At 40.9% G+C, this 24,778-nt stretch overlaps 1 protein-coding gene across 2 annotated transcripts in view; it reads left to right on the forward strand.

Annotated features, from left to right (window-relative positions):
• Positions 1-24,778, forward strand: part of Cep162 (centrosomal protein 162) — a 73,345-nt gene that overhangs the window by 38,319 nt on the left and 10,248 nt on the right. For both annotated transcript variants that reach the window (XM_050118914.1, XM_050118915.1), the window contains exons 17-25: positions 1,326-1,438; positions 3,340-3,445; positions 5,825-5,951; positions 7,097-7,260; positions 8,006-8,110; positions 11,911-12,123; positions 16,722-17,374; positions 19,002-19,143; positions 21,312-21,410. In XM_050118914.1, coding sequence (XP_049974871.1) covers positions 1,326-1,438; positions 3,340-3,445; positions 5,825-5,951; positions 7,097-7,260; positions 8,006-8,110; positions 11,911-12,123; positions 16,722-17,374; positions 19,002-19,143; positions 21,312-21,410 — 1,722 coding nt within the window. The remainder of the gene's footprint in view (positions 1-1,325; positions 1,439-3,339; positions 3,446-5,824; positions 5,952-7,096; positions 7,261-8,005; positions 8,111-11,910; positions 12,124-16,721; positions 17,375-19,001; positions 19,144-21,311; positions 21,411-24,778) is intronic.

Raw genomic sequence — 24,778 nt, forward strand, 5'->3', positions numbered from 1 at the left:
GTGATCCCACCTCCCAAGTGCTGGGTGCAGGCATGCACTTTCCTGCCCAGTTGGCCTGCACATTTATTAGCCAGAGTAAAGTAGCTAAAAGCATTAATTCTGGTTTAAATAAAAGCCTAGTTTTAAGTCTTAACTCTAACACCTGCTGTGGGGCCATGTCCAACCCTCTCACCCTTCCTCTGTCTTTATGAGTAGGGATAATAAGACAAGGGAATAGTGAAATTCAAAATAAAACAGTACAAACCAGCCCCCTAACCTGGAATACAGTAACCAGTCAGAAACTGTTGCATGCTCTTTTAATAGCCTTGTTCCTTAGAAAGGAGCATATTTCCCTTAGCTTCTACACAGTTTGTAATAGGTTGTGGCTAGTCTTGCTATTGTTTTCAGCCATCAGTCTGCTCTCAAGTGCTGCTGCCTCAAGGATGAGCTTGTTTTTGTTTAGTGTGAGCTTTTGAAAGTGGAGGTTTAAGATGTAGCTTCCATCTCTGCCTCCTCTTGTCTTCCACCTCATTAAAGTTCCCTTTTACAACTATAATCTGAACTTTGCGCCTCTCTTCATCAGCCAGAGAAGCCTGGGAAAGCATTTTCACCACACCAGACGTTCTGCCTCGGTTTAGGGAGACCATTGAGATCCTCATTCCCTGTCTCATCCTGCCATACAGAGAGGGACTTTAAGATTTCACAGGCCCTAATATGTCAGCTGTCCCCTCAGAAGACAGTACACAGTTCCTTGTGTGTGTTGACATGCCATCTGCCAGGCACTAGTTCACACATGCTGTGATAACCCATAGTTTTTGTTACCACCTCAAAAGCCTTTAGTTTTCAGAAAATTCTCAATATAAAGTGAGGTCAGTGTGTCAGAGCTCTAATCACAGACTCATCTGTTCCCTATCTAACTACCCCGCTGTTAGAAGTCAGGCTCCTGGGATTTCCCCTAGTCCTGATGTCTTTCCTTTCTGGCCAGAACCAGAACTGGTATATAGTCCTGCTGGGCTTTCTCACCCCAGCCCACACGTAAGTGCTGGGCTTCTCCATCTCTCTTTTGCCTTTACTCTGGTCAAATTCAGTGTATCGCTCTGACATTAGGCTCTTCAGTTTGGGGGGATTCTATAACTTCTTTGCAAGTTTCTAAAATTTTTAACATTTTAGAAAGAGTTATGTCTAGAGAAGTTGCCTTCTAAGATAATAAAAGATATGTGAAAAGGGTTTTATAAAATTAAAATCTAAGGAAATTGTAAAGACCACCTAAGTGACTTACCTACTCCGCTTCATGTCACAAAGTACTGCTAACTTTTAGCTGAAATCATTTTTCTGTTTTTAAAAAGGAAAATGAAAGATTGTATAATCAAGTAAAAGATCTCCAGGAACAAAATAAGAAAAACGAAGAGCGAATGTTTAAGGAAAATCAGAATTTATTTAGTGAGCTAGCCTCTTTAAAGTAAGTTCTTTTGAATTTCTGACACTTAAATATACTTAACTCTTTCTAAGCATATTGGTACCATATTACTAATGAGGTTTTTTCTTAGAAATGGTAAATACTTTTACATGTATCTGTTTTCATTTGTACACTGATTTTCCGTCTCGTAAATGTTACATTGCATACCAGAGGATTTTTCTTTCAGTAATTGATAGCTAGTATATACTCCAGTATTCTCAGTGTATCCATATGTGAGTTTGACGTTGCTTTCAAAGAACTGAAAATACAGCACTTGCCTTTGTTGGTAAATAACTGGTCCCTAAACAATGATTTGACTAATAATACAAAAGTAAAAAATAAATCCACAGTATCAGCTTGGCCTTGGGTTCTGTAGAAACAGAATAACTATAGAATAACTCTGGAAAGAGAAAAAAACATAATTCTAGAAAAAGAGAAAGAACGTGAAAAAGGAGAGAGAGAGTTTTCAAAGAGTATGATCTCAGCTGGAACCTGAGGCCGCGAGGGAGCCCTAGAAAATAGGCCATGCCACAGTTTGTACCTCTGACTGGGATGTAGCTGGGAGGGAACTCAGAACATCTTCTGGGTCAAAGGCTGTTGTTTAGATGAACTCATTTGTTCCAAGTAACAACCTATGAGCTGTTACTATCCAACAATCTGACACTCACCACAGAGCCGTGGCCACCAGAGCCTGCTTACTCATGCCCAACCCTGGTCCATTACCTTACTAGTGGAAGAACAAACACCAAACCTACAAACAGGGACATATGAGGGCACTATCTTCCACTAGGAAATGACTATTTAGTACATCATTCCACATAAATGTCCAATTATTCAGGATGCTACCAGAAGTTTTGGTGACCATGAATATCACGGATACTAATCATATTTATTAACAGGCTCTCATTTTTAGATGACTTACAACATGAAAAGTGTAGCCATTCACATATACTGACCTTTCGTGTAAAACAGAAAAATATACACCTGTAATATACAGAAGTGACAGCTATACAGATTGGTGAACAGAGAGAAGGAGGGAAGAAGAGAGAGAAAGAAAAAGAGAGTGTTTTAATGTCCCTTTCTCTTGGTCAGAGTGGCCCCAAAGCCAGGTATGTTGATCTGATACTTGAAGGTACTTACATCTTCTTGTAAGATGCTTCTCATAAGATCCAGTCTGAACTGGAGATGTAGCTCAGTTGATGAGGTCTGAGTTGGGTTCAGTCCCCAGTACCACAAGCACTAGTCCTGGTATGCATGCCTGTAGTTACAGTACTCTGGAGGGAGGCAGGAGGCTTGGAAGTTCAAGGTCATCCACAGCCATAAAACAGCTTAGTCCAGTTTGAACTCTGTGTCAGATATTAGATAAGTAAACATAACTTTTAAAATACCACATTTTTACTCCCTGGCTTCTAGAAAGAATTATTCCTAAATCCCAAATTAAGTGGACTTCCATTATAAAATAATGAACAGATAATTATTTAAATAATTTATTTAAAACATAGATTTTTCTTGAAAAAAATCTAAAATTTGAATCTGAGGTCCAGATATGTTTCTGATTTTGTTTCTATGTATTAAATTGAGATTTGTATTTGTCAGATCAAAGGGATCAGTCAGCCGCAGTGAGACTAGGAGTACAGAAAGCTCTAGAAAAATGGTAACACTTATTTTTTTTTAGAATTAAAAGCAAGTATTTTTAAATTTCTTAATAATAATTAAACCAAAAATCTTAGTATTTCTGTTCTTCTAAAGTAGAACAGGCATTTCTCTCAAGTCTACTTTCCTTTAACATGTCCATACTTCCATCTTTTTCCTCTAGTGATACATATAGTGTGAATTCATTAGAATATTCTGTATTAAAGGAATACCTTGTCTTATAAAGTCTTTTTTTTAATTTTGAAAATCAGAGAACAGGTACACAAAAATCGTTTCCTGTCTCAAGTAGTTGAAAATGTAGAACCCATGAAAAACCAGAGCTTCACAGATCTGCTAGCAGAATTACGGGCCGTGCAGGTAAGTTGAGTAAGGATTTAAACTATTGAGGTTGATAAAGTTATCATAGAAATTCCAGTGTTATAGAAAAGTATGTTTGTAATAAGTATATAAATAAAAATATATTTAAAGATATTTAAAATTAAGAAGTATCTAAGATTAGCATTTAGTATTCCTGTGACATCTTAAATTAACCCATTTCTGTTCATCTGTGTATTGCCATGAGGCTGTGGCTTACTAAAATGTGTCCAGGTCCTTCTCCTTTGGCAGCTACATGGCGTCCCTCCAAATCTGCTTCCTTTCTCTATATATCTGTGTTCAGATTTCCTCCCTGGCTTCCCTCTACTAAGTCATTGGCCAAAACAGCTTCTTTAATAACCAATGGTAATAAAACACATTCGTAGCATACAGTGGGGAATCCCACATTCATTGAAATGGAGATTTTGATTGAGATTACACTGCATCTGTAAATAGCTTCCGGTAAAAATGGCCATTTTCACAATATTAATGATACCAACCCATGAGAATGAGCTGTCTTTCCATTCTCTAGCATCTACCTCTTTCTTTAGAGGTTAAAAGTTTTCATTGTATGCACAGTAACTCACAGGGTCCTATTTGCCAGGTAGAACCCCTCATACACCGTACTGACATGACACAGGCCCTGTTTCTGCATCTACACAAACCCAGAACAGAGTCTTTATCCATTTAGGTATTTACTGTGTGGTTGAATTCAATGACACTTTAAATTCTGGACTACTATAATGAAGTAAGCACTGCTAGATAGCATTTCTAAGTCAGAGTGATTAAACACACAGTATTTTCAGAAAGGTATATGGATTTTGAAAACTTGAAATTCATACCCTTGAAAAGACATCCATGGATTAAACAATGAAATAAGTCTGAGATGTCTATAAAATCCAAAATGACATGATGCTTTATGACCATATTTATTTTCTTTTGTTAGACTTAATTTAAATCATAACATAGTATAATACAGGATTTGTGAGAATCTATAGTTTTATTACTGTGAGAACAGTTTTAAGTCTGATGTAATGTGTGTGTGTGTGTGTGTGCACACAAAGAGTACGTGCCATGTGCTTATACCATAAAGTAAGCAGAAATTATAAGCCAATTTCACAGAAAGTGAGAAGAATCCATACATGGAGCAGTGTTGTATAAAACAGAGTTTCAAGTTTCTGTGGGCATAGAAGGAATTACTGGGAATCTCTTTCCTGGCTACACACTGGACTCTGAAGGGTAGGCGTGAATTTTGCAAACTGGAAGAATTGACATAGTCCAAGTATTGACAACGGTGTGGAGCACAGGATATTTGGGGATTCACTTAGCTTTTATTTTAATTTTTAAATTATTCTTACTTTATTTGCATGAGTGTTTTGCCTGCATGTATGTCTATATACCACACATATATCTGGTGCCTGTCAAGACCAGAGAGAGCATCAGATCCCCTGGAACTGGAGTTACAGATTGTTGTGAGCCACTGTGTGCATACTAGGAGTCAAACCTGGGTTTTCTGGAAGAGCAGCAAGTGCTCCCAACTATCGCACATCTCTTCAGCCCCTTAACCCTTTTATGTAATTGTAATTTGAGTTCTCAAAATAATTCAGGCATGGTGATCCAGCACCTGGGAGGCAGAGGCAGGTAGATCTCTGAGTTGGAGACCAGCCTTATCTACCTAGTGAGTTCTAGGGTTGCATATGAGAATCTGCCTTTAAAAAAAAATCTGCTTTTAGTTAAATAGGTAATAGGTCAGGTAGTGATGAGTTTTAGTCAGAAGAAAAGCTTATATTTTCAGAGAAAGTGGCCAGGCAAGGTTTTGCTGAGGCTTCTTTTGAGCAGTCATGACAGGAAGGAGCAAGTTACCTTGCAGAGGGATACCTGGCAGACGTGGGTAGGAGTGCTCTAGAAGTAGGGGGTGTTCAGAGAGCCCCAAAGAGGCCTCTGTGGCTAGTGTGCTCAGTCACAGTCACAGCCAGGTTATGTGACACTCAAAGTCGTGGTTCACTTACTATTCACCCTAAGAGAAGAACCACCAGGGGGGTCAGCTGGAACACTGTAACTAGACCAGCTAACTGCTACAAGAGCAGGCCTGGGGAAATGCTTAGATGTAATTACAGCAGTCCAAGCCAAGGCCTTCAAAAAGAACACATTAGGATGATAGAGTGTGGATCTCCAGTGCAATGGTGAGAAGACAGGGATCAGTACTAGAACCTGGGAAGTTAATGGTTTAGGGGGAGAGCACCCTCTGAACCTTTTACATAAAATGTGACCTGAAATTCAGGAAATTTCACAACAGTATTTTTGATGGGTTGAGAGGAGAGAATATCCCATGATTTATTGTGTTTGGAAGTAGCCCACTTTTATATTCCTTCAAATATTAAGAAAGAGAAAAACCATCTGATGGAAGATATCAAAAGACTGAAGCAGGACAAACAAGCTCTTGAAGTGGACCTGGAAAAAGTGAAGAAAGAGAGAGACCAAGCCAAAGAGCAGATTGCTTATGCCACAGGTGAGTGCGGCTGAGACTGCTCTCTTTTGGTTCCAATCATGAAGTAAATAGAAATTGAATGGTATCATTAAAATACTTACCCTGTAGGTAACTTGTAATCTTTGAAAAATTTAAAATGAGTGATAAAATGATATATACTTCTTACTTTTAACTAGAACAGTTGTAACATCAAGGGAGAATCCAGCATTAATTTAATTCATAGCTTTGTGTTGAGTTGTTTAGAGGCCTGTGGTCTTAGCCTGGCTGAGCTTCCTGAAGGCAGGACTGAAACATGCTTTGTCTGTTGGTTTGGTTTTGGTTTGTTTGGGGTTTTTTTTTTTTTTTTTTTTCTACATGAACACTTAACATTGCATTATTTTGTAGGAATGAAAAGAAACATGGCATGGCACCCACCAGTAAACATCTGGGGAGAAAGATAAGGATAAACAGAATCTAATAGGGAGGTGGGGATACAGACAACAAGAGTTTGGAGAAAAATGGCACTGGAGTCAGGCCCAGACAGTGAGATTTGGAAGTAGAGGAACAGAGGGAGGCTTGGGTGTGTGCCTTGAGCACATTGCAGAGTAGGTGGTCAGGGCAGCAGAGCACAGCTGCAAAGATAGAAGGACTTTGGCTTAGTCTTCTATCTACAGTGCCGTCAGCTTCAGTGTAAACGCCACACAAAGAAGCCATTAACTGCGTATAAGAAAACAGTGTTCCCTTCCCTTATCTCTAAAGTAGAGGAGTACACTACTTTTCAAAAGTTCAAAAAATGTTTTCCATATAAATTTGTTGTGTTAACTAAAATGAGCCACTTACTAATGTATGCCATTTTTACTAATTATAAACATTCCTTATTTTTATTTCTTGAACCTATTTCTCCACTGGAAACAACTCGATGTTCATAGTATGTTAGTGGGAAGCAGTCACACATTTCTAGATAGCCATGCTTGTTATGAAGTAGAAGCTTCGGATTATAAACACAATCTCTTGTCTCTATTACTAGAAGATTCAACTAGATGTATATATAGATTATTTGTTCATTCCTCTTTTTTAATAATGCTTTCATTAGATGGACATTGGCTTTTTATTTAAAACATTGGAATTTTGTTTTTTCCATATTTTAAATTACTACCATCAGATTATTGAGTTACTTTATTGTTTAGGTGAAAAATTATATGAAATAAAAATTTTGGAAGAAACTCATAAACAAGAAGTCAGTCGTCTGCAGAAGCGGTTACAGTGGTACGCCGAGAATCAGGAGCTTCTAGATAAAGATGCAGCTCGTCTCCGAGAGGCCACTGAAGAAGCTGAGAAGCTGAAACTAGAGGTACTTTTTACAGGAGCCCTCGCGCCGTGGTGTCCTCATGTCTAACCTTGTCACTGCCCACTTGGTCTTTGTGCTCTGTACTGGAGATGCTCTGCCGTGCCACCGCATCCCTAACTCTAGACCCCTTATTCCTAGGGTCTGGATTTATAGCTAGTTTGGGCTTTGGCTTGAGTTTAAATGACTAGTCTTTTTAGATGGACTGTGGGTAAATGCCAGCTTCTTATCACAGCCTGTAGGGACCATTTGGCCTGAGCCACAGGGTCTGCCTCACACCTCCTCCGCGCCACTCAGTGATAGACTCTAGCCACACAGCTCCTCCAGACTCATTCCGCTTGCTGCCTTGTCCTTGGGTTTTCTCACGCCTCACTCCCCCTCTTCCTGTCAAAACTCAGCTCCAGTTTGTACTCTTTGAGCTTCCTCCCCAGCCAGAACCTGCTCTTTGTCTTTCACTCCACCCTGTTTGGTTGATAGCACTGTCTCTCTGTACAGTGATTTTCTTTACCCGTTGATTTACTTAGCTGGTCATCCATCTGTCTCTACAAGCCAAGGACCCAGATTCTCTCGTTTGCTGCCATCTTCTGCCTCCATTACTGCACTTTGGAGACACTTGAAACAAAGGATTTGCTCAATCAGTGTCTGTAACAGAGTGAATTAGTGAATTAACATTGTGCAGCCCCCACCTTTGGTGCTTTCCTGTTGTTGTAAATACACTTCTTACATCACCATGTTCTCCTCTTGTCAACAGATTGAAAAACTAAAAACTGAGTCCGGGAGCCCAACTACTCAGCAAAGGTTACGCTCAAAGGAAAGAGCTCTTGATGCCAAAAGAATTCAGGATCTGGAGCGGCAGGTAGGTGTCAGAGACGAATTTTTATTGAAGCACCTTTAATGTATACAGACTGAATTATTCAGGAAATCCTTAAAGTGCCAGCAATAAAGTGTGTAACAGATTGCATAACCCAGGGCTCAGACCTGCAGAAGACAGAGATCTATTGATGAGAGGTCCTTCTGCTGCCCAGCGTTAGGAAGACAGAAGCAGAAATTTGAAACCTTGGGTGTTGAGTTTTAATTCTTGTTTCTTGGGAGGCTGAGGCAGTAGGATCACTCGAACTCAGGAATTCAGGACAATCTCAGAAACATAGCAAAATCCTTTTTTTTTTTTTAGATTAACCCATAATATCCTGACCAAAAGTAGGTGGGAAGGGAGTATAGGAAGAAAGGTCCTAGAATCTGGATTATGTGGCTAACACTTGGGAAATGTTACAAAACAAACACCGTACACAAAGAACATTCAGTTTCCCATTTGCTGGCCATCACCTGCACCTTGCTCATCATGTGTTCACTTCAGGGTGGCTTTAGCAAAGAGACTTCATTAAACTCTTACTGTGGAGCTTCTGAAGAAGGAGAATTTTTTATTGAAGTAGTTTTTGAGGGATACAGATAATTTCCTTTTATTTTTAAAGCATTCTATGTAGCATTTATATTCATAGCTGAATATTAAAGCATGATTTTTCCAGCCTTTGAGGGAGCAGGACTTTTGTAATTGCCTGCAGGTACTTAAACAGACAGCTATTATTTCATCACAGATCCAAGACTGTGAGGTCATCACAGAGCTGAGTGGTTTTAGGAGGAAGTAAAATTCAACTTTGTTACCTTCACGGGACCTTTTCTGGTATTAAGAGGTATGACTTAGTAATTTGGCTAAAGAAAAGACCAGGACAGAAGTGGCTTGAAGAGTGAGAAGTATTTGAAAGTGAGTGTAGTGTGGGATTGTGTTCAGGTTGTCTTCAGGGCTTAGGGTTTATGTTGCCCAGTGTAGAAACAGCTGTTCAGTACTGGGAGGGGAGAGAGGCAAAGGAGTAAGTCCATTAGATGATCTCCTAAAGAGAGACCATGTCAAAGTGGATGTGTGGAAGGGAAGGAGTGGTAAGCTTGACCTGTGTATGAGACTTCAGATGGTGGGGCTGGAGAGATGCGCAGTCATTACAGTGCTTCCTGTACAATCCTGAGGACCTGAGGTCACTCCTCGGGGCCTCCAGAAACAGTCAGCATATGCCTGTCATCCCAGTTCTGGAGGGGTTTACTGGGCATCTAGCCAACAAGCCCAGTCCACAAGCCCCAGACACCCATAAAATATCCTATAAAAATCCTGTCTCCTGAGACTCCACCTGAAGACCAGCACTCAAAGGTGACAAGGCTTGTGTTTGCCAGTGCAGGTCTATACACACACACTCTTTCCCTAACTCCCCATCCCCAGGTGGGAATCCATATTGGCCAGAAACATACTGTTTATAACAGTTGCACTCTGATTGAACATTTGTTGATTATCCATCTGAGGGTAGATCCTTGAAAAAATACTCTTTGATAATATTTTTAGTTAGGTTGCTACCTATGCATATCTGATATGGTTACTTAATCTGTCTCCTTGAGCACTTCTTTTGTAATGATTTTATGCTTGAACATCTGCTTTACAGCCAGAATATATCACAGTATAGTTAGAATCATTTCAAGTCATGTTCTGAAATGGATCAGCTGTAAGTAAAATGTACTTTCTAAATAGAACGTAAGTAAGAATGAGGCTAAATGGATGTACTTTATAAGAAAATTTAATTATCTCTTCATACTTTTATTTAATGGACTATTTCATAGTTTAATTGTCTGAGATCTTTTTAAAATTGACCTTGTATACCAGACAGACATTAACCATAGAATAAAATTTTAACCAAAAATTAAAGAAGATACAGACAAAATTTAATTTTTTTTCCCAAAAAAAGTATTATGTATTTGTTGTATTAGGAGCGGCGGGACTGTGTCCCCAGCACCCCGGCCGCCTGCTAGCTTATGCCCCGAAATAACAACACACAAACTGTATTCTTTTAAACACTGCTTGGCCCATTATATCTAGCCTCTTCTCGGCTAACTCTCGCACCTGGACTATCCCATTTCTAATAAGGTGTGTAGCATCCCAAGGTGCGCTTACCGGGAAGATTCTAGCCTATGTCCATCCTGGGTTGGAGCTTCATCGCATCTCTCAGAGAGCAGAGCTATCGTGTCTGCCAGGGAGAGGGGAGCATGGCGTCTCTGAGCTCACTTCCTTTTCCTCCCAGCATTCTGTTCTGTTTACTCCTCCCACCTATGTTTTAACCTATGAGGGCCAGGCAAGCAGTTTCTTTATTTTTTAAACCAATGACCTTCCTCCATCATGTATTTCATTATATGACATTTTAATATAGTTCTCTTTTTAACATATGTGTCATGTATACCTGCCCTAATTAGTAATTCACTCTGATTACTAGGTGGTTAATACCAGAGGAAACAGCTCTGAATGCTGTCCTGATAAAGTAAATTTGCGATATGTATCTGGATAGAGCTCAGTTGATGGTGTGCCACGAGCAGGCAGTTTTAAGAAATAGAAATGCTTACTGCTGGCTTTGCAGCCGGTATGTCCCAGAATTTCTACTGTGAGTTGTGTTGTCTGCTCATAGGTTTTTGAGCTCCAACAATTAGGAAATTTAGTCCCTTTTTAGACAAATTCATACTAAAAGCCAGCAATTATCAGTGCTAACTGTATACTGATAACTCAGCAAATGCTTATCAAGATAGAAGTTAGTTGATTCTCCCTGTTTGAATCCTGGGGGTTAATATTGCTGATATCTTTGTTTTACCCATAAAGCAAGAAATTTGGATTGAGGAGACCAAGGTCCTCTAGTGAGGAGCACAGTAACCAGACACGACCTTAACCACTGTGCTCTATTGTGTCTCAGCTTTGTATTATTGCATGCTTGTGAGATAGGGAAGTGTTGAAACAAAGACTGTTGGGTTTAATATATAGTTTACAGAATGCCATGGCTGTCGTAATACCATTTTAAAATAGGTTCAGGCTCTGGCTCCTATAATACCAAGCTACAGTTTCTGTGCATTGAAGCACAGTACTCTCTTACAGAAAAGTCTTAAAATACATCATTGGTTTGTAGACTGAATGAAGGTAGTCTTTGAGGAAGACTTTAAGAAGGTCATTTTAGGAGAAGGAGACATGGCTCTGCAGTTCAGAGCACTTGCTACTCTTGCACAGGCCCCAGGTTTGATTCCCAGCACCCACGTGGTAGCTCACAACAGTCTGTAACTCTAGTCTCAGGGGATTCTTCTGACCCCCCATAGGCACTGCATGCACATGGTACTCAGACAGAACACCCATATATTTAATTTTTTTTCTTTTAAAGGATAGTGTTAACTGTCCTTGGCAGGGAGGGCTGATGTCCGAGACAGGCAGGTGCTTAGGGTGGTCGGTAGTAGTGCATTGCCTGCTCTGTGCAGGTCGATACATCTTCAGCCAATAGGTACCAGGAATGCTGTCACATGAAGGGGTCAGTGAGCAGAACAAGAGCTCTGTACTGCAGACCAGCTATTACCAATAGAATAGCAAGGCTGAAGGTGTGCTTTGAGTGAGTGTAAGATCTCTAGGTTGAACAAGCTAATTAGACGTTAGAGGGTAATCTTTTGAAATGACTGCATTCCTGTGCCTCTGATTCAGAATGGAGATTGGATGTCAACATCCTTGACATGACTGGTGTGGCATAATCTAAGCCTAGACATTAAACTGCTTCTTTATGTATATTTGTCAATTTACAGGTATTTAACACTTTTTCATAGGTTAAAGAAATGGAAGGAATTCTGAAGAGAAGATACCCCAACTCTTTACCTGCTTTAATTCTGGCTGCCTCCGCAGCTGGTGATTCAGTAGATAGAAATACAGTAGAGTTTATGGAAAGGAGGATAAAAAAGCTAGAAGCTGATCTGGAGGGCAAAGATGAAGAAGCAAAGAAAAGCCTTCGCACCATGGAACAACAGTTTCAGAAAATGAAGGTAAGTGCTTCAAGGTAGCAGAGATGGAGTATGGGAGCGGGTCATTCCCAGCCCTCACTTTAACAAACGTCTCAGAGCATCCTTGTCCGCCATTGTGATTCCATATAAAAGAAGTCTAGATCCACTGTGTCTTCTTGGGCTCCATCAGCAACTCCTTTCTGTTTCTGACAGAATAATCAAGTGCAAGATATCTTTATTTTAAAATAATTATTTTACATCCTGGTCACAGTTTTCTTTCCTCCCAGTCCATCACCTCCACCCTGCAATCCACTCCTCTGTTTCTGTTTAGGAAAAGGAAGGTCACCCATGAGTATCAATAAAACATGGTATATCAACTTGCAGTAAGACTATGCACTTCCCCATGTATTAAGTGTGAGCAAAGTAACCCAGTATGAGGTGTAGCCCCTGTTCCCACTGTTTAGAGTCCCACAAGAGGACCAAGCTACTCACCTGTCACATATATACAGAATTACTAGGTCTGTCCCATGCAGGCTCCCTTCTTGTTACCTAATCTCTTTGGGTCTGTGTATTATGGCATAGTTATCCTTTATTTACATCTAATACCTACTTATGAACTAGTATATACCATGCTTGTCTTTCTCAGTCTGGGTTACCTCACTCAGGATGATTTTTTTCTAGTTCCATCCGTTTGCCTTGTTTTTAACAGCTGATTGAGGGACATCTATGTTGTTTCCAGCTTCTGACTATCACAAGTAAAGTTGCTGTGAACATAGTTGAGCAAGTGTTCTTGTGATATGGTTGAGCTTCCTTTGGGCATGTGTCCAAGAGTGGGTCTTATGGTAAATTGATTCCCAGTTTTCTGAGAAACCATCATACTGATCTCCAAAGTGGCTGTACAAGTTTACACTCCCACCAGCAATGGAGAAGTGTTACCTTGTTCCATGTCCTCTTTAGACTGAGATGTGGTTTTTGTTTTTTGGTTTTTCGAGATAGGGTTTCTCTGTAGCTTTGGAACCTGTCCTGGAACTAGCTCTTGTAGACCAGGTTGGCCTTGAACTCACAGAGATCTGCCTGCCTCTGCCTCCCGAGTGCTAGGATTAAAGGCGTATGTCACCACTGTCTAGCGTCAACTGTGATTTTATTCTTAGCCATTCTGAAGTTGTTTTGATTTGCATTTCCCTGATGGATAAGGATGTTGAACATCTCCTTAAATGTTTCTCAGCCATTTGAGATTCTTCACTTGAGAATTCTCTTTAGATTTGTATTCCTTTTTTAAATTGGATTATTTAGTTTGTTGAGATCTAGTTTCTTGAATTCTTTATATATTTTGAAAATCAGCACTCTGTTGAATGTGGGGTTGGTGAAGATCTTTTCCCATTCTATAGGGTGCCGCCGTTTTGTCGTATTGACAACATCCTTTACCTTACAGAAACCTTTCAATTTCATGAGGTCCCATTTTTTGTCAGTCTTAGTACCTGTGCTATTATTGGTGTTCTGTTCAGAAAGTTGTCTCCTCTGTAGGAGAAGGGCCTGCTTGTTTGTCCTGGCGCATCAAATTAATCACATGGAAACTGTATTAATTAAATCACTGCTTGGCCCATTAGCTCTAGCCTCTTATTGGCTAACTCTCACATCTTGATTTAACCCATTTCTATTGATCTGTACATCGCCACGTGGCAGCAAAGATTCAACTTGTGTTACTCTGATGGTGGCTCCATGGCAAGCCCCCCCCCCCCAGCCCGCCTTTGCTTTCTTCCTCCCAGAATTCAGTTGCATCTTCTCTGCCTACCTAAGTTGGGCCCTATCAAGGGCCCAAATCAATGAAAACAACACAAAGACTGAAGGACCTCCTACACCAGTCCTCTGCCAAAGCATTCAGGGTTATTTCCCACTGCTCTTCTGTCAGGTTCAGTGTATCTGGAGGGGGGTCTTTGATCCCTTTGGACTTAAGTTTTGTACAGGGTGATAGACATGAGTATATTTTCACTCTTCTACATGTTGATATCCAGTTATGCCAGCACCATTTGTTGAAGATGCTTTCTTTTTTCCATTGTAGAATTTTGGCTTATTTATCAAAAATTAGATGTTCATAGGTGTGTGGATTTATGTCTGAGTCTTAATAATTCAATTCCATTGATCCACCTATCTGTTTTTATGCCAATACCATGTGATTTCTATTACTATAGCTCTGTAGTAGAGTTTGAAATCAGGGATGGTGGTGTCTCTGGAAGTTCTTTTACTGTACAGGATTGTTTGAGCTATCCTGGGTTTTTTGTTTGTTTTGTTTTTCCATATGAAATTATTGTTCTTTCAAGGTCTTTAAAGAAATGTGTTGGAATTTTAATGGGGATTGAATTGAATCTGTATATTGCTTTTGGGGATTGAATTGAATCTGTATATTGCTTTTGGTAAGGTGGCCATTTCTGCTATCTTAATCCTGATCCATGAGCACAGGAGATCTTGCTATCTTCTGACATCTTCAATTTCTTTCTTCAAAAATGTGAAGTTCTGCACAATATATCATTATGCAATCCTGTCAGTATTAGAGTCAAAGGAAAATAAGTCAGGAAAAATAGATTAAAGTACCTCTTCTGTGTGTTCAGAAGCAGAGGAGAGAAGGCACTGCCATTGTTGAAGTTCATCTAGTAGTGGGGGGGGGGGTAAGGAGATGAGACAGAGGCACCCATGTTGGAGGTGGGAGGGGTTACTAAAGAGCATCCTTGCTCAGAAAGTTTTTAATTCCTGAATTTTCCATTCTTTAGTGGAACAGAAATGAATCAAAATGTTCACTCTAGCTCCATTCGGTTCCTCCTGCCCCCTCACACCTCCCTTCTGTTTGCATATGGCACATACTACCCCCATCCCTCTTTTAAGTGGTAGTTCTGGGGCTTTGTGTGTACTAATCAGGTGCTCTACCACTGAGCTACAGCCCAGCCCCATGTACATCCACGTTTGTTGATACCCCTTAAAAATAACTATTTAATCAATTAGCTACTAATTATAAATACTAGAAGATCAAGTGTCACCCTTCCCATATGTGCTTAAGTACATTCCTACTACCACACAAACAGCTGACTAAATGATGATAATTACTGTTAACAGTTCACTGAACAAGTGGGGACTCTAAAGCATGAACTCTAGCCTACTACCGTGTTTCTGTGTCTATAAATCTACCTACACTAGTTTTCCTCCTCCTACAATTCCCTACCACCGTTCCCCCTCCCCTTCCTCACATTACCTACCACTTGCTCCTTTCAGTTCTTATTTTCAGTAGACACTAATATTCAGTAACCTTTGTCTATCCCCTTTCTACTCCTAGGTAACCCTGTGTCTACTTACCTTATTTGTTTTCTTTTTTTATTGTTTTCATTGAGCTATAGATTTTTCTCTGCTTCCCTCCCTCTCCCCTCCCCTTCTGCCCTCTCTCATGGCCCCCATGCTCCCAATTTATTCAGGAAATCTTGTCTTTTTCTACTTCTTGTAAAGATTAGATCCATGTATGTTTCTCTTAGGATTCTCTTTGTTGTCTAGCTTCTCTGGGATTGTGAATTGTAGGCTGGTTTTTCTTTGCTTTATGTCCAAAAGCCACTTACGAGTGAGTACATATGATCTTTGTCTTTCTGGTTCTGCTTACCCCGTTTTTTTACTCAGCCTTGAAGATCAAATGTAAATGTGATGTCTCAGTGCAATCTCCCCAACTTCCTTGGGTCTCCAGGCATCAGCACTGCCTCAGCCCCTGTACTGTGTGGTCTTTACTGCAAGTGTCCTAAAACATGGCGGCTGTCGTGTCACTGTCCTCCTCTAGACCGTTATCTATTTGAAAACACAGCTAAAGATCATTAGAACCAAGCACAATACTTGGTTGTAGCTCAGTAAATGCTCCTAAATGAGCAAACATTGGTACCTGACTCCAAATAGAATAAATTCTTTATTCTGTATATTTCATTTTGCACTAAAGGTCCAATATAAAAATTCTAAGCTGTTGCACTCCCTGTTTTGAAAATGTACTGTTCTCTAGAGTTGGAAGCAAGAGGATGGATCACAAGTTCAAGGCCAGCAAGACCCTCTTTTTAAAAACCAACGCAAATAGAAAATGTACTGTTTCTCAATGTACTTCAGTACCTCCAGTTGCTTTGCATGTTTATCCTCAGGGTATAACAGCTTGCATGGAGAAGCAAAATTATAGGCTAACATTAATTTAATTATAGTATAAAGTATATACAGTATAAAGTATCAATACTATTTTATTAAGCCTCAACTATTTTCTTTTTGAGACAGAGCCTCATATATATATCAGGCTGCCCTTGAGCTCACTGTGTAGGCCCAGTAGATCTTAAACTCCTGACCCTCCTGCCTGGGGGGTTGCAGGCATGTGGCACTATGCCCAGCTCTTAAACTTAAATTTTAACACCTGAGGGTTGAGTCAGCACATGTTACCTACTGAATCAATGTTTAAATGATATAGTTACACCTTTCAGAGACTAAAATCAATACATCTGATTTGCAAAGAAAGCTGAAGACATAAGAATATATGAGTGTTTGGACAGAGGACTCGTGTGGACACAACAAAATGCACAGTTTCGGTAAGTAATGGCATGTTTAACAGGGTTTTGATAGGACCTGAATTTTCTCCTTAGATCCAGTATGAACAGCGGCTGGAGGAGCAGGAGCAGCTGCTTGCACACAGACTAAAGGAAGCTCCGCAGAACCAGCACAACAGTTCATCCAGGCTGAAGGCACTTGAGACAGAACTTGGGGAAATAAAGGAAGCCCATCAAGTCACTGTAAAAAAGCTAGAAGACGAAATTGATGTTCTTAAACATCAAAATGCTGAGTTAGAACACAAGAAGAATGGCAAAGAGGATCAGGACCTCCAGTCTATAGAATTCCAGGTAGAGCAGGCACATGCAAAAGCAAAACTGGCAAGACTCAACGAAGAACTGGCAGCAAAGGGGAGAGAGATACAAGACCTTTCAAAAACTGTGGAGAGGCTCCAGAAGGAGAGAAGAATGATGCTGTCTAGGCAGAGCCCCAGGAGCAGAGAGGAAATGTCTGCCAAACGGCTGAAGAAAGAGGCTTTGCACCCAGATCGAGGGAATGCACATTCCTTCCCTGGAACCCTAGATGCCAAACTGTACCACCCGCACACCTTTACCGACTCCCATGTTTCAGAGGTTTTACAAGAAAACTACAGATTGAAGAAAGAAGTAGAGGGGTTGATTCTAGAGAGAAGTAAGCTGAAGATGGACTCTGAAGCAGCAGTACAGCAATTTGAAAACTCCATGAAAAGGTAAAAGGTTAAACTTCATAAATATATGGGAACACAGTTTAATTATAAGGCATATTTTCTCTATAATATCTTGACTTTGAAACGCATTCATACATTTTAAGAAACTATAGTTGATCGACTGCTAGAATGCTTGCCTAGTGTACATGGAATCCTGTGTTTGATCCCCAAAACCACAGAAACGGTGTGTGGGGAGCATCCACGTCCTCCTAACACTCAAACACTTGGTAAAAGCTGTAGGATCATAAAGGTCATTCTTGGCAAGTTTCCTCTCTTTACTCATAAATTAGTTCTCCCTCCCCCCCAGGCTCCCATTCCTGCCCATGATTGCTAACTGTTAATTCCAACTGCCAGTCAGTTTTATCTCCTTTATTGCTTGAGTTCATTGTCTATAGGACACTGCCTATCACTGTTCCCACCCGGACCACCCTCCTTTCTGTACCTAACAGGACATCATACCTCCCACCCTGTCATTCTTCATTTCTTTCTCTCCCAGTCATCTTGGTGTGTGTGTATTTAAATGTTCTCATTGTCATTGGATCATTATGCCTTTTAGTAACTACCAACTTCCTTAACTATCAATACTAAAGTTCTCTGCCTCTCTTTTCAAATTCTGTGGCTACTCTCATATTAATCTCTGCCGAACTGCCATATTTCTTTGTGCTTCTTGCTCAGTTGTGTTTGAAGTTCTGCTTCTTTCACAAAAAATTTCTTGGCCCATCTCGGAAAATTGCTTGCTTCCACCCACAACGCCTACATAAGCATTAATCATCACCAGCCTTGCAGCTCCCAAAGAACAGAGAGAAGACCGCACTGCAATTACCTGATTTCACTCAACAGGATGAGCATGGCTGTAGCACCCACAATGCTTATTTTATTTTCTGATTGACAGCAGGGCTGGCAAGTAAATCATCATGGCAGCCCCATATTGAAATTGGTTTCTCCAGTACTGAATCTAGTTGTTATCTTTCCTAGAAACAACTTAAAATTCAGGTTTATAGTTTCAGGTTCCTTGCAGGAAATTTTTCTTTAAGTTTTTGCTAGTGTTGTTAGTCTATTTCTCTGATGTTAAGAGTTTTCCTTGTCCCAGATTGAGGCTGTTCTTTACTATCACATGCACCTTCCAAATGAAGCAAATAATTCTGAGAATTACCATAAAATTATTGTATTCTCATAACATGCATCTATCCCAGTCATTTGCATGCCCAAATATTGATGAGCTGCCAATAAAAACCATTGAAGGTTTTATGGACTGTGGCTATCCAAACAAGAACCCAAGTGAGCAATCTGAGTATACCTTAAAAAACAGTGACTAAACATTTGCTTGAAATCCAGGGAGGTGCATTAAAGCGTCCGAGTCCCTTGGAGAATACAGCTTCAGATAGAGGAGAGTGAAAGGCCCACATTTTAAACTCCATTTGTGCTTGACTTGATCTCAGGCTAGGCAGTTTGCAGATCTGCGCCCTTGGCAGTACTCTTACAAAGCCTGGGACATGTTAGCCTGTGAGTGACTGGAGGAGCTCACCACATGCTGCTGAGCTCACCGGACATGCAGCCAGGAGTAGCTGCCCTCTGCTGCGCTCTTTTCCAGGTCTTGACTCCTGTCTGTTCTCTTGTGTTTCTCCCACAGGGTCAAGGATGACACTGCAGCACACGTCGCGTCCCTCAAGGTGGCTCATCAGAGGGAAATAGAGAAACTCCTTTGCCAGAATGCAGTAGAAAATTCCTCTTCCAAAGTAGCTGAACTGACTCGCAAAATCACAACTCAAGAGGTAGCTGGTCCTTCTCAAACATCACTAATGTATTTTTAAGACTATTGATAGAACAGGAGTTAATTTGGAATATTTTTTTTATTTATTATGTATACAATATTCTGTCTGTATGCCTGAAGGCCAGAAGAGGGCACCAGACCTCTTTACAGATGGTTGTGAGTCACCATGTGGTTGCTGGGAATTGAACTCAGGACCTTTGGAAGAGCAGGCAATGCTCTTAACCACTGAGCCATCTCTCCGGCCCCAATTTGGAAATGTTTTAACTTCATTTTTTTCAGGTTGGTGATACAAATGGAAAATAATTATTGACTTAATTTTTATAATATAGAGGGGATTATCATTACCATATTTTTAACATTTACCTTAAAATTATGTACTACAAATAAGTGTTTCTACAGACCTGTCCCTACACTTCTCAGCTGTTCCTCTACATAGGCTGTCACAGAGAGCTGTCTGTGTCTAGCTGAGTGGACCGTATCACTTGAACTTGCGGATGTTGACCTCCCTCCCTGCACTGCAAGTCCCAAATATCAGGGCTTCTCCTTGTGCATTCCTCCTGCTTGTTACTTTTCACTGTGGAGCAACTAAAGGCTCCAGATGGTGACAGTGAGGCACGAGGGCTAACGTAGCGAACAGAGACACACAGCTCCAGCCATAGGAAACACAGCCTTCCAACAGCTGTGACGGGCAGTGCTGACAACCCATCAGCATTTCCTTCAATCAGTGGCTTCCCTCTTGGGTGACAGGTACATCCACTCAGACTATCTGAACATAACTCCCCTGTGGCCGTTTTCTGTACTGTTAAGGATGAAAAATGGGAAACATAAGCAGTGCTAAATGAAGCCGAGTGTTTATTTTGCTCCTCATCCTTCCTGGAGGTTTTTACTTTGATAAGACAAGCTTAAGGGGAGGCTTCAAGAAGCTACTACCATCGCCCTCCTGTAATATATTACCAGTAGAATTACAGACAAAGCCTTAGTTGGGGAAACTTAAAGAGGGGTGGGTTATTAAATATTTTTAGATCATTGTAAATTATCAGATGTAAAAATGTTATACTTTTTGAGAAATGCCCTATTACAAAGAGGTACATGTTGAAACGTGGGGGATGAGATGTAAGGAACTCAGTACAGTTCCTATAATATAGTTAGACGTATCTTAAATGCTTTTCTAAAGTATTCTTCAGGTTATCACCTGACCTAGCCCTGCAGATCCTTGCCAGGTGTCAGAAGGCATTGCACCACATGATTTGCAGGGATAATCTGGGACAGTGAGACAGCAGTGTTCTTCTAAAACCATAGTAACTCAGATAATGTTTTCCCCAGATGATAAATGTAATAGATGATCTCCATGGCAGTCATTGCCGCCAGCTCTGTAGAACAGTGAAGGTGTTGCAGAGAAGAGAGCCGGGCATTCCCCACATCCTTGGAATGTCTGATGGAAATCTGTTCATGGTTTCCATTCCTTTGTCTAAAATTCTGGTATGGCATTTTTAGTTCAGAGATTGATGGAGGTGGGTCTTGTAATAATAAAGAAACTGCCTCGGCCCTCATAGGACAGAAAATTAGGTAGGCGGAGTAGACAGAAGAGAATGCTGGGAAAAAGAAGCTTAGAAGAAGAGTAGGCCATGATTCTCCCACTCCAGACAGACGCAGGTTAAGATCCTCCCTGGTAAGCCAGCTCGTGGGCTACACAGAATATTAGAAATGGGTTAGAACAATATGTAAGAGCTAGCCAATAAGAAGCTGGAACTAGCCGGGCCAGGCAGTGTTTGAAAGAATACAGTTTCCGTGTAATTATTTCTGGGCATAAGCTAGCCATGCGGGCGGCCGGGTGCCAGGGACGCAGCCCCGCCGCTCCTAATTCAACAAGAGATTATGACTGTTATCTTTATTTAATAACCTAACATCCTTCTTAATCACAAAGTATAAAGATGATACTGCCTACTTCCAAACTTAGACTTGGCAGAGGTTTACATCTAAAGGCTTTTTCAGTCTTGAGTTGGGTTATATTGTCTACATAATATTCAAGGGGGAGCCTTGTTAACCAAATTCATCTCCCACCCTAGTCCTGACCAGGCCCAACCCTGCTCAGCACCCAGGACAAGACAAGGTTGGGCACATCCAGGGATGTGTAGCTGTAGACTAACCCTACTTGTCCTATTTCCCTAGGTACTTATAAAACATTTCCAAAGTCAAGTTACTGAGCTTCAAGGTAAACAAGAATCCCTTGCAGTTTCTCAGGTTCGAGAAGAAATCCTACAGAACCAGGTAAGAATGTAAGAAATAACCAAAACATTGGACTAAATAAGTTTTTCTTAGGGATTTCAATTATGTTAATATTTATGTATAGATTTTTTTCAAACAGATGCAAATACTAGCATAACCTAGAAGTCTGTCACATATAGAAAAATTAGTAACTTAATGTATCGGTCTAGAAATCTGTTTTACAATCAGCCTTCATATCTCTCTAACTGGTAAGTCTTGTAGTTTGTGTTTAGTACAGGCTTCCTGGGCATAACTGCTCAAGATCCAAAGTCCCCTCCCAAAATGGCTGAGACATCACAGACATCTGGGCAGTAACATACTACACTGTTGGTGAGAATGATATTAATGGAGACATTGTTTAAGTTACTGTGGAATGTAGGCCACTCCAGTCAGATCACACCTGTAGATACAGTCACAGCTATTTCTGGTTGGCAGCACCAGCCAACAAAGACAGAGAAGCCAAGTCCCCTGATGGACCCAAAGGCAGCAGCTAGAAGGGACACTACTTGGTGGTCTAACCCCAGTCCCTCTAGTAAACTGCCTGACACAAGCTAACATTTATACCCTTATAGCTAGCAGAAACTAGTGTTCTCACTAGTCACAAAAGCCAAGCTGTCAGGACAGAGAAAAGAGGGAGGAATGTGTCAATTTGCAAAATCTGTTGACCCCATAGTCCTTTATCCCGGCTTGAACAGTAAGACTTACAAGACCTGGTATGTGCTCTACTTGTGAGTCTCTTCCAGCACATGGCAAAAAGACAGTGAGTACAGTGACCTCTCTGGGAGTCTCAAGGTCCACAGCTGATAACCACATGCAACTAAATCTATGGAAGACACTTATCAAGAGCTGAGTTTGCTTCCTGCTGATATTCGGAATTTGTAAAGGAAGGGCCAGGGAAAGATGAACCTTCCTCTCTCAAGCATGTGGCTCGTGCCTATGATCTTAGCATCCTGTAGCCTGGGGCATGAGTTTGAGGCCAGCCCAGGCTACAGAGTGAAAGCCAGGGAGAGAAGGAGACAGATGTGGGGAAACTTGCTTTAGTGAGAATTCTGTTATACTGGCTGCTGCCAGTTTCCCTAGGATCCCATCCCTAGGTTCCGGGAAGGGTTTTCCAGAGAGCCCTGTCTGAGTCTCTAGAAACTGATGTGTCAAAGAAAATGATGCTACTCAGCCCTGAGTTCTCAGTTGGGACAGTCTCCTGTACTGAGCAACAGATTAATTAGATTTGAAGAAAGCAAACGAGTTGATTGGCACTCACAGTGCTCACCAAGCAGGAGAAAACTCAGTAGAAAGTGACGATGCAGTGACTTAGAGCTCTGCCTTCAGCAAAGAAGAGGAAACCTGTGTGGACCCAGTAGGACACTGGAAAGCCAGAGTTCCAAAGGTGGGAACTGTGGGAAGGAATAAATGGGAGAAAACTTTCAGAGTGAGATTTGATTTTAGATTCATCTGGTGTCTTCTTCGCTGTGCTGATAGGAGCTAAACTGTTGCCAGTAAAGGACTGTATCCTGCCTTAGACAGAAAAGGACTCATAGGAAACTTTTCCTGTTTGTTATGTCATAGTTATCATCTACTGAGAAACATGTCAAAGAAATAGTCATGCTGTGTCACCAGCAGCAATATCATCAGACACAGGCTCCTCCTGAAAACCACCACTGCTCATCAGCCTAAGATCCATCCCATTGATTCTAGAAAGATGTGTGCATGTGTGTGCGCACACACACACACATGCACACGCGCTAGCTTTCATTTCAGCACTCAAGATGCACACAGAATCTTTTTAGCCTTAATCAAGGTCCATGTTAACCCAAGTTATAGTCTTGTTAAAAGCAAACCTTAGATTTGATAATTAATCAAAAACCATTGTTAATTCAAACATTCAAGAACATTATGCCAGTATCTGATAAGGGCCTTTATACTGCATCATCCCATGGCAGAGGATAGAGGGGTAGGAAAGAGCCAAGCTTGCTTCTCTAACAGCCTCTTTCCAGAATAACTCACTCACTCCTCCAGTGACAACTTCAGTCCTAGCTTAGGAGGATGCACTGGAAGCCAAACAGCTGCAGTGTGTTGAAGCCTTATCCCTTTACGACTGTGTAAGCCACTGTCTGCCAAATAGAGATGTGCGCCTAGTCTGGGTACCTGCTGCTTAATGCGGGGTTCATTTACAGGAGCTGCATTAGCGCGGCTGATATAGTCCTACCGCTGTCTACCACTGACAGACGCTGGCTGCTCCTGGGCATCTCAATTAGAAGGGAAAACTCTTCCCACTCCTGACCTCCAGGAACTAGTAGTCTGTTTTTCTGAAGCTGAACTGTTGCCATGATAAACTGGGCAGTGACAGAGCCCTGTTCTCAGGAGTCACAGTCCTGTGAGCTGTTACCCAGCATCTGAAAGCAGCTGATTGGTCTATTTTACTTTGTGTTCTAGTTCCTGTCAATTTGTATAGCCACAGATGAAGGTGCACTAACAGTGGTGAGTTCTGTTAGATCGTTTGTTTATGCATTTTTATAAGGACCATCAGAAAGCTGTGACTTAGAAGTTTTCAAAATTTAGTTAAAGCAAATACCCTCAATGTCCTTGGGAATTTACTTCTTACTGTGCTAATGCTGGGAAGGACTTTTCTGTAGACTGCATGTTTGTCCAAACCTTTTTATCTAAAATGTTCTAAATCACACAGTTCTTTAAGGTCACACCAGCTGCAAAGGGTGCAGATTTTTTAGTCAACCTCTGCTATGTTGCCAATCAGTCTTTGCAAACTTAGGCACGTATTAGCTTCTGTCTTGGGATTTATGATACCCTTCACAAAACGGTTCATTTTTCACGAGTTAGTAGTCATTACAAATTTTCAGTAGTTACTTTCTTTGCACCCTGTAGTTGTAGAGAAAGGATTTAAATCTCTATCCAGATTTCCTAAAGACAGATGCAGGGCCGATTACAAATGTCATCATTGAGAAAAAGTCTATAGTCACTTCATAGAAACCAAGCTGGGCATGGTGATGTGTGCTCGCAATCCCTCGTAGAAGCCACACTGAGTGTAATGATGGCATGAGTGTAACCCCAGTACTTGTGATTCTCCGTCTGAGCTGCACAAACTCCAAGCTAGCCTGTACTACATTTGAAACCCTGTCTGATTAAAAGAACAAAAGGAAAAAGAAATCAGTTAAGGCCAGCATCTGACTTGAGCCTGGGGACTCTCAAGGCCCATGATTAAAAAAAATGATAAATCTTGTTGTGATTACTGTAACTTAAATTAGATATTCTGGAGGCAGTTGTGACCTCCTGAGCAGGCAGTGGGAGATGATGGTAGGGGTTATGGTAAGATCTGTATGTAAATCCTTAACTGTGTCATTTGCTTTTTGTCACTGTCG

The sequence above is a fragment of the Alexandromys fortis genome, unplaced genomic scaffold (assembly GCF_014885135.2).
Source record: "Alexandromys fortis isolate MF-2015 unplaced genomic scaffold, M_Fortis_MF-2015_v1.1 scaffold_164, whole genome shotgun sequence".
Classification (NCBI taxonomy): domain Eukaryota; kingdom Metazoa; phylum Chordata; class Mammalia; order Rodentia; family Cricetidae; genus Alexandromys; species Alexandromys fortis.